Source organism: Sinocyclocheilus grahami, unplaced genomic scaffold, assembly GCF_001515645.1.
Source record: "Sinocyclocheilus grahami isolate Dianchi unplaced genomic scaffold, SAMN03320097.WGS_v1.1 scaffold399.1, whole genome shotgun sequence".
Classification (NCBI taxonomy): domain Eukaryota; kingdom Metazoa; phylum Chordata; class Actinopteri; order Cypriniformes; family Cyprinidae; genus Sinocyclocheilus; species Sinocyclocheilus grahami.
In genome coordinates, this window is record NW_015505578.1 from 407117 (window position 1) to 420052 (window position 12936).

General features: G+C 37.6%; 1 protein-coding gene across 1 annotated transcript in view; it reads right to left on the reverse strand.

Moving 5' to 3' along the window:
- LOC107550485 (adenosylhomocysteinase-like 1) overlaps positions 1-12219 on the reverse strand; it is a 35565-nt gene extending 23346 nt beyond the window's left edge. The window contains exon 1 of the mRNA XM_016231766.1: positions 11719-12219. Within this exon, the coding sequence (XP_016087252.1) occupies positions 11719-11904 (186 nt within the window). The 5' untranslated portion in view covers positions 11905-12219. The remainder of the gene's footprint in view (positions 1-11718) is intronic.
- Between the last annotated feature and the right edge of the window lie 717 nt (positions 12220-12936).

The following is a 12936-nucleotide window of genomic DNA, read 5'->3' on the forward strand; positions in this document are numbered from 1 at the left end:
TTTAATGCAATCTCCAAGACCATCTTAAATAGAAAGAACAATGGATTAATCACCGAACAAGAATGGGGAAAATAAGGGAAAAAATCCACACTTTTTTACGCCATGGTAGCAGTCTTTCATTTGAGTTCTTACTGTTGTAATAATGGATTAATGTCTGTTATATATCAATTTGATTAGCCGAGTGTTACAAAAGTGGTGTTTGTAACCAATCTGCATTGCTATACAGAGAACTTTGAGCAGGCACAAGCAGCCTTAACTCAGCTATTTAAAGACACCTTCACAGTGCTCTTGTTTGTGTGATTTTTCTCAAAGGGATATTTCACCCAAAAATGAAACTTTTATCATCATTTACTCATCCTCAAGTTGTTCCAAACCGGTAGGAGTTTCTGTGTTCTGTTGAACACAAAAGTAGATTTTGAAGAATGTGTATTTATTCATACTATGAAAGTAAAATATCTTTTGTGTACAGCAGAAAAAAAAACTCATGGAGATGTGGAATAACATAAGTGATAAAAAAAAGTTTCAGTTTTGGGTGAATTAACCCTTTAAGGGCCAGTTTTACTAACAGCTGGCGCCAGCGCAAACCGTCTTTTGGTGGTAAAATAGTACTGTCAGTTTTTACTAAAGACGCGCAGTGAAGAAGTAGCACTGAAAAGGCGTGGATAGTTATTTTTGCTCCTGATTTTACTGAATATGCATTTGTAGGAGTTTCCCTTTCAGACGCAAAATTTATAGGAGGAGAGTATTCAAATGAATCGCGCAATATGTTTTACTAAGATTTGCACTCGTCAAATTACTGGCATTTGCGCCATTATTTGACGCCTCAAAAAAGCATGTCTTAAAGTATTTTGCGCTTGAAATGGCTGCAATTATTGTTGCTGGAGGAGGCACCGCAGAGAACATAGAGCGTGTGGTAGAAGGGAGATTTTTCCCGCATGTATTAATTTATTTGGAATGCCAGAAGAACACATTGTCCGAACATATTGTTTGCCAAGCCATGTTATTTTTAATTTGCTTCAGGAAATAAAAGATTACTTGGAAGCCTCAACTAGGAGTCTCGCAATACCAAGTCTATCAAAACTTCTTGCATCACTTCATTTTTTGGCCTCCAGTTCTTTTCAACGTAGCCTACTGTGGCTTATTTGTTTCTTTATTCTTTATTTGCGACTACGCTAATTTGCGCTGTTCTTGGTATATTGCATTGGTCGATATGTAAATTAGATGTTGCATCTGTGTTCTTTAATTTGCGCATTGTTAGTAAATCACCCACATAAATTTCCACACCCATCGGCGCGGTTTTGGAATTGCGCTCTGGTGCTAATTTGCCCTGTTTAGTAAAACTGTCCCTAAGTGTGTGTTGGTGAGAGAAATTTTTTATGGTTTTGTGGGTTCCATATATTATTCTAATTAACTAACTCACATTATGAAAAATATTAAACATAAATAATTCCAAATAGCAAACAAATCGAGTAGCCTACTACATTATACCAAGATTATGACTTCACATAAACACAGTACAAAAATACATATCAACTACTTAAAAAAATTGGTTTAAAATATTTGTTGTGTACTTAATATTTTAATTTTCACAAACTGTTACGTACAGTGTAAATACAATACAAACTGTTTTAACTTTTCAAATGTGATTATATGTTTGTGCTTTTGGAAATGGGTCTTTAATTAGCCTTATTATTTTGCATTTAAGTCTCTTTTTGAGCATAAAATGTAATTACATTCTGAAAATGTAATTGTTGCATGTCCAATTATTTAGTTGTATTATCATTTATCCATATCGATTCGGGGTGTACTTTCTCCCAAATGGTATAGTTAAGACATATGGGGTTTTGACAGTGGAACTTTTATTAACGTTAGAAATTGTGTAAAATCCAGCACGGTTATTATGTGACTATACCTTGAAACCGATAATGGTGTATTTTGATAATTGATGATAATAATGCTCCACTCTCTTCCATGGTCAGTTCTTCGTGGCTGAAGTAGCGGCGCGAGTAATCAGTGTAGGTCACAGTGCCCTCTGTCAGTGAAAAATAATCACTACATGATTGCTCTGGTAACCAGCAACTTTCCAGAGATAAAGCGTTTAATTTCTGTGTTTCTAAGTGTTTTAATTTTACACTGTAGTTTACAGACGAAAGGACATGTAGTTTTGAATAAAAAGGCGACATACCTTCACTCAGAGTGGACGCGACACCGGATGAGGCTCCACTGGTCTTCAAGACGAGCGCGTTGGCCAAATATCTGAAATATATGTAACATTTCCCCCAAAACTGTCGAGACGAACAGAAAAAGTAAGGAAACCGTTTTTTTATAGGTTTGAAATTGATCGGCTTCAGAGCGCTCGTATCGTTAGTCAAGTCAAGAGTGCAGATAACGGATTAAAATATCAGTCGACAGGGGAGATGTAAACATACTCGTAGGAAAAACAGCAATATTACTGTGTCAGGGCTTAAAGACACTTTGTAACAACAACAAAAAACAACATAACGCACACATATTAATTTACTGCTGTATCATCTGTCGCAGTTGCACGCACCGATCGACCGTTGGAATTTTAATTTTTAACCCAACTGGTTGCGTTGTTATAGAAATAACCCAATAAACATAGGAATAACCCAACAAAACGACCCAACATGTTAACCCAGATATTGGGTACAGTAAATAACCCAACGTTTTTTTAGAGTGTATGTTCAGCTAATTGTCAGCTTCTTACATGTGTGCTTCTCATAATTAGTGAATATGCATATAAACAGCCTTTTAATTAACAGAGTAGTATAATCATGGCTAATAGTAGGCATGCAAACGTAGAAGAAAACCAAACTGGACAAGCACAGCTGTTACTTCTTGACCAGCTGGTTAATGAAAACAAGGATATAATCAAAGGAAAATTTGGAGTTGGGATAACCTCTAAAACCAAAGGTGATACCATTGTAAAAGCTCATTATCATCAAATTTTTCGAAAATGTTTATATTCTGAGGTAGATTGCCGGCAACAGCCATTTTAGGATAGTATACAGGTGCATCTCAATAAATTAGAATGTCGTGGAAAAGTTTGTGAAATTTGTGTATTAAATAAATTCAGTGTACACAGACTGAAGTAGTTTAAGTCTTTGGTTCTTTTAATTGTGATGATTTTGGCTCACATTTAACAAAAACCCACCAATTCACTATCTCAACAAATTAGAATATGGTGACATGCCAATCAGCTAATCAACTCAAAACACCTGCAAAGGTTTCCTGAGCCTTCAAAATGTAATTCTTTAAAAATCCTACAATGTGATTTTCTGGATTTTTTTCTCATTTTGTCTCTCATAGTTGAGGTATACCTATGATGAAAATTACAGGCCTCTCTCATCTTTTTAAGTGGGAGAACTTGCACAATTGGTGGCTGACTAAATACTTTTTTTCCCCCACTGTATATAAAGATGAACGTAGATGTTTGGGCAAGATGAGAACTTAGATAAGGTTTGTCCAAGAAGTTGCTATATTTGTCCCTAAACTTTTGGGGAAAAAAAAACAAAAAAAGCAAAAGGGGTGGGGAAGTCACTAAATCTAGCTACAAAGTAGCTAAATTGGCAACACTGCTCCTCTTGTTACGGAAGGAGACTCACACAGAGGATTAGAAAAATACAAGGGTTGTTTATTTTCAGCAAAAGATGCAGATGGTATGGGCAGGTGAGTATTTGAGCTTAATATCAGTCTTTAGGGAAGATGAGGAGAGTAACACCGTATTTGGACTTCACAGGAGATCGTGGAAGGGAGACAGAGGACTGTACACACCTCAGATGATGAGTACATGGAGTTTCCACGGAGCTGATGACTGGAACGGACTAGGGCAGGGTTCCTCAAATCTTGCCCTGGAGGTCCAATGCGCTGCAGAGTTTAGCTCCAACCCTGATCAAACTCAGCTACCTGTGAATTTCTAATGATCCTGAAGACAGTAGGCGCGTTTCCATTACCCTTCAAATTGCACAAATTGAAATTGCGAATTGAAAATACGCCTAATGGAAACGCGTCATTTCGCAAAAACGGCCATATATCGCAAAAAAGTTTAAGCTCGCATCAGGCAATGCGAAATTCCATCGCAGTTTTGCGAAATAATTAGCAAAACTGCAATGGAAACGGCTTTTTCGCATTTACAGGTCACGTGGTGTATGTAAAAAGTCATATGATCATTCTTCAATGTACTATAACCTCCAAGAAACACTTCATAAGTGGCCGCGCTCCAGTATAAGGGGCTTTCCCTACTATTAATACTTAGACCATTTACACTGCACACGTCTGCGGTTGCTGATTACGGCCGCGCAATGCTTGTGTTTATGTTTTTATATAGTCTATGGTTTATTCCAGCCGCGCCATTTCTGAAGCAGCTCTCTGTGCTGCTTCTGTAAAGATACATGCATAAGCCTCCTTTGAATAAATATAGCCAAAATCCCACCAAAGTCCATTGCCATGACTTATCGTGAGAGGCAAAAGGTTACGTTTTAGCCGCATAACATTGGTTAATGGAAATGCCACCATTTTGCAATACTTTATCGACATTCAGAAAATATCGCCAAAGTTTTGCGCAAATCTGTAATGGAAACACGCCTATTGATTAGCATGCTCAGGTGTGTTTGATTAGGGTTAGAGCTAAACTCTGCAGGAAAGTGTATCTCGTGGGCCAGATTTGAGGATCCCTGGACTAGGGAATGAAACACAGGCGGTAAGTATAACAGGCAGGTAAGTCTTTCACTGTAGCTCACGGATAGCATAGAGAGAGAGTCCACTTCGTTGAAACGAGACCAGACACTGGAGTGAAGTGAGGTGTGTGCTTTTAAAGGGGAGCTGATGATGATTGCAGATTTGTGACAGGTGCGTGTGATCAGTACTCAGGTGATGGTGTTCGCTGTGATTGGGAGGTGGCTGAGCCTGGCCGATCTGTGACACCTCTTCACTGCTCCTAATGTTTCACAGATTTAGGAGCTAGTTTTAGTGTTAAAACGCTTTGTGAAACGCTCTTATAGCAAACATTTAGGAGTCCTAAATTTAGGACTGACACGCCCATTATTTTTATGATTTTTTCCTAAATCGGCGAGTTATGAGCTACTTTTAGCTTTAAGATGTTTTGTAAATATGATATTATTAACAGATATTATTCTTATTCTTATTTATGTTGAAAAGGATTGTGCTGCTTAATGTTAATGTGGAAAACGTAATACATTTTTTGTAATAGAACAGCATTTGAAATAGATTTTTTTTAGTCTTTACTCTCACTTTTTCTTTTTTTAAGTTTTAATTGTCTATATACTAGGGCTGTCAGTTTAACGCGTTAACTTAATTGATTCGTTATGAAAAATAACATGATTAAAATATTTTAACGCACTGGCCCCGCCCCCGCATCGGTGTCATCTTACCTTACATACAGAGTTGACTGTTGACATATGATGCAGGGCAACAACTCCATAAATTCAGTTATGCCCTAAAATTCAAGATATTAGTGCAAAAAATGCCTCTGTATGAGTTTTTGTCTCATATATCACATGATAAGTGATAGCCTATCACACGAGCAGGGAGAGCATATCACACAAGTGCTGTTTCTGTCCTTAATATCACAAGTTTAAATGTGATTTTATACAACAGTTCAGTAAATAAGAAGTTGATATTGTTATATTTTAAACACAATATTATGTGAACGCAGATGAGCCAATGGCAGTCGAGTATCAGTTGCACGAGGAGCGGAACTCGGACATCTTTTTGGACAGGTTTCAGCGCCATAGAGAAACATGGGAAGATCCGAAGCTCGCATCGGTTTGATGGTGTTTATGCTAAAAAAATTGAAAAATTATGTGCCTAGGGTACTTGTAACACTAATTCCAGTTATCCTGAGAGGATTGGCAATGTAATTTATTTTATTCCATTTCCTAAATCCAACCAAAACAGAGCAAAATGTCCTTAAGCATTCAACCCCAATCACAATGTAGACAAAAACTTTCATTTTCTGGTTGTCATACTCTCATTAAGTTACACTTTTCATCTGCTCAAGCAGAACGTTAATGTCATCTTGTGCTTCAGCAAGGTTTCTCTGGCTAAAACGAACTAACGTTAGCGTTAAAGTTAGTGAGTCCATGCTAACTTACAAACCTAAATAGCAAACTGTTCTCACGTCATATACCGTGCAGTGAAAGTCAAAAACACATAAATGAAGGTCTGTATTAGAGTGCCTCTCCATATTAATCTGGTTAAATGTAAATTAATTTAATCCTACTCTGCGGTATATGAACGGTGTTGATCCTGCATGTTGTCATTGCGATCGTGATGACCGTAACATAATTCTCCCGTTTGCATTGGAGCAAAATGTCCTTAAGCATTCAACCCCAATCACAATGTAGACAAAAACTTTCATTTTCTGGTTGTCATACTCTCATTAAGTTACACTTTTCATCTGCTCAAGCAGAACGTTAATGTCATCTTGTGCTTCAGCAAGGTTTCTCTGGCTAAAACGAACTAACGTTAGCGTTAAAGTTAGTGAGTCCATGCTAACTTACAAACCTAAATAGCAAACTGTTCTCACGTCATATACCGTGCAGTGAAAGTCAAAAACACATAAATGAAGGTCTGTATTAGAGTGCCTCTCCATATTAATCTGGTTAAATGTAAATTAATTTAATTCTACTCTGCGGTATATGAACGGTGTTGATCCTGCATGTTGTCATTGCGATCGTGATGACCGTAACATAATTCTCCCGTTTGCATTGCGATCTGTATCTTTACATATTTATTTGAATCTTCTATATATCCCTCCATGGCATATTTAAGTCCCACTTGAAGGTCCGTGTCCCAAATTTATCAGAAACACCTCGGAAGAAGGTTTTCACTGACAGCTGTCATTGTAAGACAGTGAGCAACTCCGTTTGTTTGTCCGAGTGAGCAACAATAACTAAGGGGGGCGGGGCTTAGCGATAGCTAGGGATGGGCGATATGGGCTTAAAAATATATCATGATATTTCTGGTATTTATTGTGATAACGATATCAATGACGATAATTCAGGGAATCCTGTTTCTTTAGAGAAAAGTATTATCTTTCCTATTTTTACCCAAAATAGGGTGTTGTGTAGTGATGTTACGTTCGTGATCGAATCGTTCTTTTTGAACAAATCTTTTAGGTGAACGAATGGTTCTCAGTCACGTAATCCATTGACTCATATTTCTCGTTCACTGAAATTCCTCGGTGCGGCGCTATTAGCAGCGCATGCGCAGCTTGGTGAACAGCTCTGTGGACTATTTCATCCTGTCAAAGAATGACTAAACCTCGAGCCAATAGTCTTCGAGTTTGAGATTTGACGGAGCATGTGATTTGTTGAATGTAGTAAACGAATACGCCCTTCACTGAACGAGTTTCTTTTGAGTCTGAACGAGATCGAGAGATCTTCTCGTTTGTGAACGAAATGACCGAACTGGTACATCTCGTTCGTGAACGAGTTGAATGAACTGGTACATCTCGTTGGTGGATGAAATGACTGAACTGGTACATATCTCGTTTATGAACTAAAATAAATGAGAGTGTACCGGGTCAGTCGGCCATTAGCATGTCAATCTCGATCAGCAATCAGCAGAAAGCGGATGCAAAGCGCAGTTATAGGTACCGTGCACGCTTGTTTATATATTCATATTTAGCATACAGAACATAACTCCACGTTTAATCCTCGATTTATGAATGTTTAATTGTCTGACCAAACAATTAAAATGTTAATTATGCAAGAAAACATTGTGTTTTGGTCATCTGAACAACTTATTTAGACTTTATTTATTTAATGAGTAGATTATGTACACATTTTAATAAAGCCAAATCAGTTTTGTAACAAGTAAATACGTTCCTTGACTTAAGGCATAACACAAGACACTCTTTTTCGCCACCTACTGGCGTATTTATGTAATATGAAGAAATGGTCACTGAATGAATCAGTGAACGAATCTGAATGAATCATTTTGGTGAATGAACTGAAAATTAACGAATCTCTTGAAAGAATCAAAATTTCCACCACTAGTGTTGTGAACATTAATGAGTACACACGTAATGTAAAGACTGTTTAATTCATACTGGAAGCCGGAGGGCACTCTTGCACAGAAACTCCACATATCTATAGCAGAAGTAATACGCTCCAGGATGGTATCCAATTATTGCTGAATAATATGCGCAACGGAGATAGAGACATTTTAACTGATGAAACTTGAGGAAAATAAACATACGACTGCACAAAATATATGGTTTATCTGTGTTCTTCAATCTTGGGTACTTTTTTATAAGGAAAGTATATTTATAATGCAATGTTAATCGACATGGCCTTTATCACTGTATATAATACTATCATTCTGTAATATGAAACCACGTCTGGTCACAAAAATAAGTATTTCAAACACTCAACTATGTTATTAAGTTAATTTGGAGAAAAAGCATGTCAATAAATGATATCTTTGTTGGACAACAGGTTTGTAAACAGGCTCATACACATGCAAAACTGTATTGCACATGTGCTACTATAGTACATTTATTCAGACCGATTTTTTGTGCACTGTACAGCCCTAATCAAACCAGTTACAAATTGTAAAAGGAGCTTCAGCTCCTCATTTAGCGATATAGGCTACTCCTCCTCAATTTCACGTCCGCCTTCCGCGATGTCGCTCTGCACTGTCGCACACAGAAATATGTCAACAACTACTAGACTTCAGTGTTATTATCGCGGGAAGACTAATTCTTATCGTGGGGAGAATTTTTACCTGTATATCGTAAACGATAAGATATCACCCATTCCTAGCGATAGGTCAATTGTTGCGCGTCTCTGAACAACACAGCGGTGTTTAGTTTCTGAATGAATCCACGTTTTGAACGAATCGCGTGAACCAATGATTCAAAGGCAGATTCATAAAGAGAGCCATTTACGTCATTCCTAAATGAATCAGCCGTTTGAACGAATCGACTGAAGACATGTACCGCCACCTGCTGGCAGATTTAGTTTCGTATTTTGAGTATCATTTCATAAAAAAAATAAAATAATACAATTTATTATTATTATAACATTAAAGGGATAGTTCACACAAAAAATTTAACTTCTGTCATTTACTCGTCCTCTCGTTTCAAATCTCGAACACAAAAGAAGGTATTTTGAAGACTGTTGGCAACAAAGCTGTTTTGGTTACCAATCAATGACTTTTATTGTTTGAACAAGAAATACTGAGATGTTTCTCAAATTATCTTCTTTCATGTTCCATAGTTTATGTTTGGCCGTAGCCTACATTTTTATGTATAATAAATTTTGTTAAATAAAATATTTATTTCTAAAGCTACAATTTGTAATGTCTGCTTGATACTTTCTCATTTAACACAAAAATAGTTTAAAGTCCTGATATTATACACAACTCACAGTGTCATAGTCTAATGATGACCAGACTGTGACAGAGTCTTACCATTAACAAGGCTGATTATTAACAATTGGCCTAACATGATTTGGCTGAGAATGTGAAACTTCTGAAACACTGTTTAAAGACATAACAGCAATCTGCTCAACCAAGTCAAAAATAATCGCCCAGCAAACCACTTAAATAATTAATATAATTAGAGAATTAAATAATTGGGCTCTGAAGTGCCGATGGTCTAATGTGAATAAATGAAATGCGATCTAAGCTCTCTCAGATGACTGCTCGGTGTAAAGAGACCCTAATGGCAACTCAAGCACTGAAGCAGGAACATCGGTTCAAACTCTCAATGCATCCATTCAGTAGAACTGGATGTGCAACCAATAACTTCCCTGAAAATTTCCGGAAATTTGATCTAATCTCCTAAACTATGTCCATTACGTATAACAAGCAAGAAATCGGAAACAAAAGGAGTCATTTCATTATGACGGATGTACCATAAAGAAACATTGTGTGAGTCAAAGAACACATAAGAGGAATATATCTATTCAAAGAGACGAAGAAACTAATCTCCTACTAAAACTAAATGACAGGCTGAATGTTTGATGAGAAAACACAGAACAATCACAATAAGGAGAGCCCAAGGTCAGAGCAGGGCTCTCAGCAGGTAGGGCCGGACCGTGGCCCCATGCCAAGTCTCGGTCCGAGAAACAGGAGAAAATGTTCCTGAGCGATACATGTGTCATATTTCTCAGCTCAATGCAACTTTCTTTCACAATGTTATCAGAGCCTCCTGCTCACAGAGGGACAAAGCTAGCGGAGGTACAGAGAGAGAAACTTTCTCACACCCTCAAACTGTGAGGAGAAAAGGATACGATTACACAAAAACTGTGATTACTAGGGAAAAGCACTGCCAGCAGGTACAAAAGAGGGAATACACAAGATCAGAGGTGGAAATAGATGAATGCATGCACTCTCAGAAAAAAAAGGTACAAAAGTTGTCACTGGGGCGGTTTTCAAAAAGCACACCTTTGTACCTAAAGAGTCCATATTGGTACCATAAAGGTACATATTAGTACCTAAAGTGTACATATTAGTACCTAAAAGGTACAAAAGTGTACCTTTTGAAAAGGTACCACCCCAGTGACAGCTTTTGTACCTTTTTTTTTTGAGTGTGCTATACTCAAACCATTGAGCATGTCTCAAGAGACTCCAGCTCTTATGAGGCAATTTGTGAGGTGAACACATTATGTTAGGGTTGGTATATACAGATAAACACGAAGAACAGAGATCTGCTGCGAAGTAGCTACATTTTTAAAAATTATTTCAGAAATTATTGGATAAGATTTTACAAGAAAATACTATGTCAGTCTTTCTACTTAAAAATGTGACTTTTTACTGAATGTGTTTCTTTGATAATTATTTGTAATCATCTGTGAAACATACTACGGAAAATTGTTTTAAAGTAAATCCTACACCAATTTGTTTTCAGTACTGCACATGCAGTCTTTTTTTTCAAAAAGTGCAAAATGTTGCTGTTGAAAGATTGATATGAATACTTACAATTACACACTATCCAAAATCCGATTTCTGAAATATTAATGAGTAAATGTGAATGTCAGCACTGAATTTGATTTGGTGCTGAGTGTAATGCAGCTGAAGAGAAGCAGCAGAACAGCACTTGGCCCTGTTTTATAACCAGCTGACAACTCAATGAATGAGTGGGCAGAGTATAGTGTGCCTCTTTTACCACCCACTCACACACACACACACACACACTTCAGAGGGCCACAATGAATACATTTTCACAACCTGAACTGGATCATCTTTCCTTTCCAGAGTAAATGATCTATCTATCTATCTATCTATGCTGCATCTTCACTCTTTGATCTTTGCAGTGAAGTGCTCTTGACACTGTCTGTCAGTTGTCTACATGCAATTCTGGGAAATCTAAAGACATTTATTTAAAAAAGTATTTTTCCACATTTCCTTTAGCTTATATGTTAGATTCCAGCGTATGACAATTTGTAAACTGCAGTGGACAAAGGTCGCTGACACATCTGTGACAGCTCAGGGAAAATGACTGGATGCGGCGAGAAAAATAACTAAAGAAACGCTTGAAATATGCGTCACGTGAGTCTAATAGGCTCCAGCACACCTCTAGTTCAACTCTCACCGGGGATAATCTTTCCTAATGATCCCAGTAAACTGAGCAACATGTCCCAAACTCAAGTGCGATGTTTTCAGGACACACATAACGTGTGTTTGGCCCATAAACAGCTAGCTGGAGAAAAGACACGTCCCTCTTACCTTTTTCATGGATTTGTGGGTCGGGACCGCAGTGAATGCGGCGGACAGCTCGCCGACGTTCATGTTCACGTCGCTGTTCTTCGTGCCTGTCATCGCGGAGTATTTCTCTGCAACGTTTTCGCTCTCTTTAAACTCTTTGCTGGCCTGTTTCACCTCCAGCTTCGCATCCCCGCCACAGTCTGTCATGGCAATCTATATCTACGCGCTTTCCGAGCCGCTGCCGGTGGTTCTACTCGATAGTCCTTCAGCTCTGTTACTGTAACCTTTCGATTCGTCCTTATGTTGCTGGAGCGCTTCAAAAGCTCCGACTGTCTCAAAAGCGGAAGGGGTGATTGCGTAAAAACGTCTGCAGGAGAGGAACAAACTGTCGAATGCGGATAGAAAACGGATGCTAGTTTATAAGAATGTAATATCACTCAAGCCGCAGTGGACCACAGATTATTATATTTGACTGTCCGGTTGACGGCCAGCAGCAGCATCAGCGGTGGGCGGGGCTTAAAGGCAAGCACCTGCGCTCAGAGGAAGTTGGACGAGAACAATCTTAACGATGCATATACCGTAATCTGTCACGTTTAAGACCTTATTTTAAACAGTCCTTGACGAAAACAACTAATATTTACGATATTATGTTGACTTTGAGAGTTTAACCTCGAGAAAATGCATTTAAAATTTGTATATAACTACCTATCCGAGTTGAATATGTTTTGAGAAATGTATTCCTCTTCAAACTTACTCAGAATGATAACGGAAAACAAATACGAATAGAATGACCTGCATATTATGGGATTTAACTTGACAAAAAAAACTAATTTACTCGACCCTCATGTTTTTTCGAGACTTACTTTCTTCTGTGGGACACAAAAGGTTGCATCTTTCCTTTACTATGAAAGCAAACGGTGAGTGCAGGGAACATCTCTTTTTGTAATCCACTAAAGAAAGTCATACAAATCTGAAAGAGCACAAAGATTAGTAAATGATGATTAGCTTTGTCATTTGTGTGTAAAATATCCCTTTAAATCCCGTATTATGCAGTCTTCTGGTTGCAATTTGCATTTAAGGGAGAACTGTCGCTTTAAAACTTAACCGTTTGCCCCTCCTTTTCCAAGATAGTATTCCTCTTACCTAAGCTGATATGTAACTCTCGTTTATTTGTTGAAAAAATTTTTATTTCTCAGCAATGTTTATATATATATATATATATATATATATATATATATA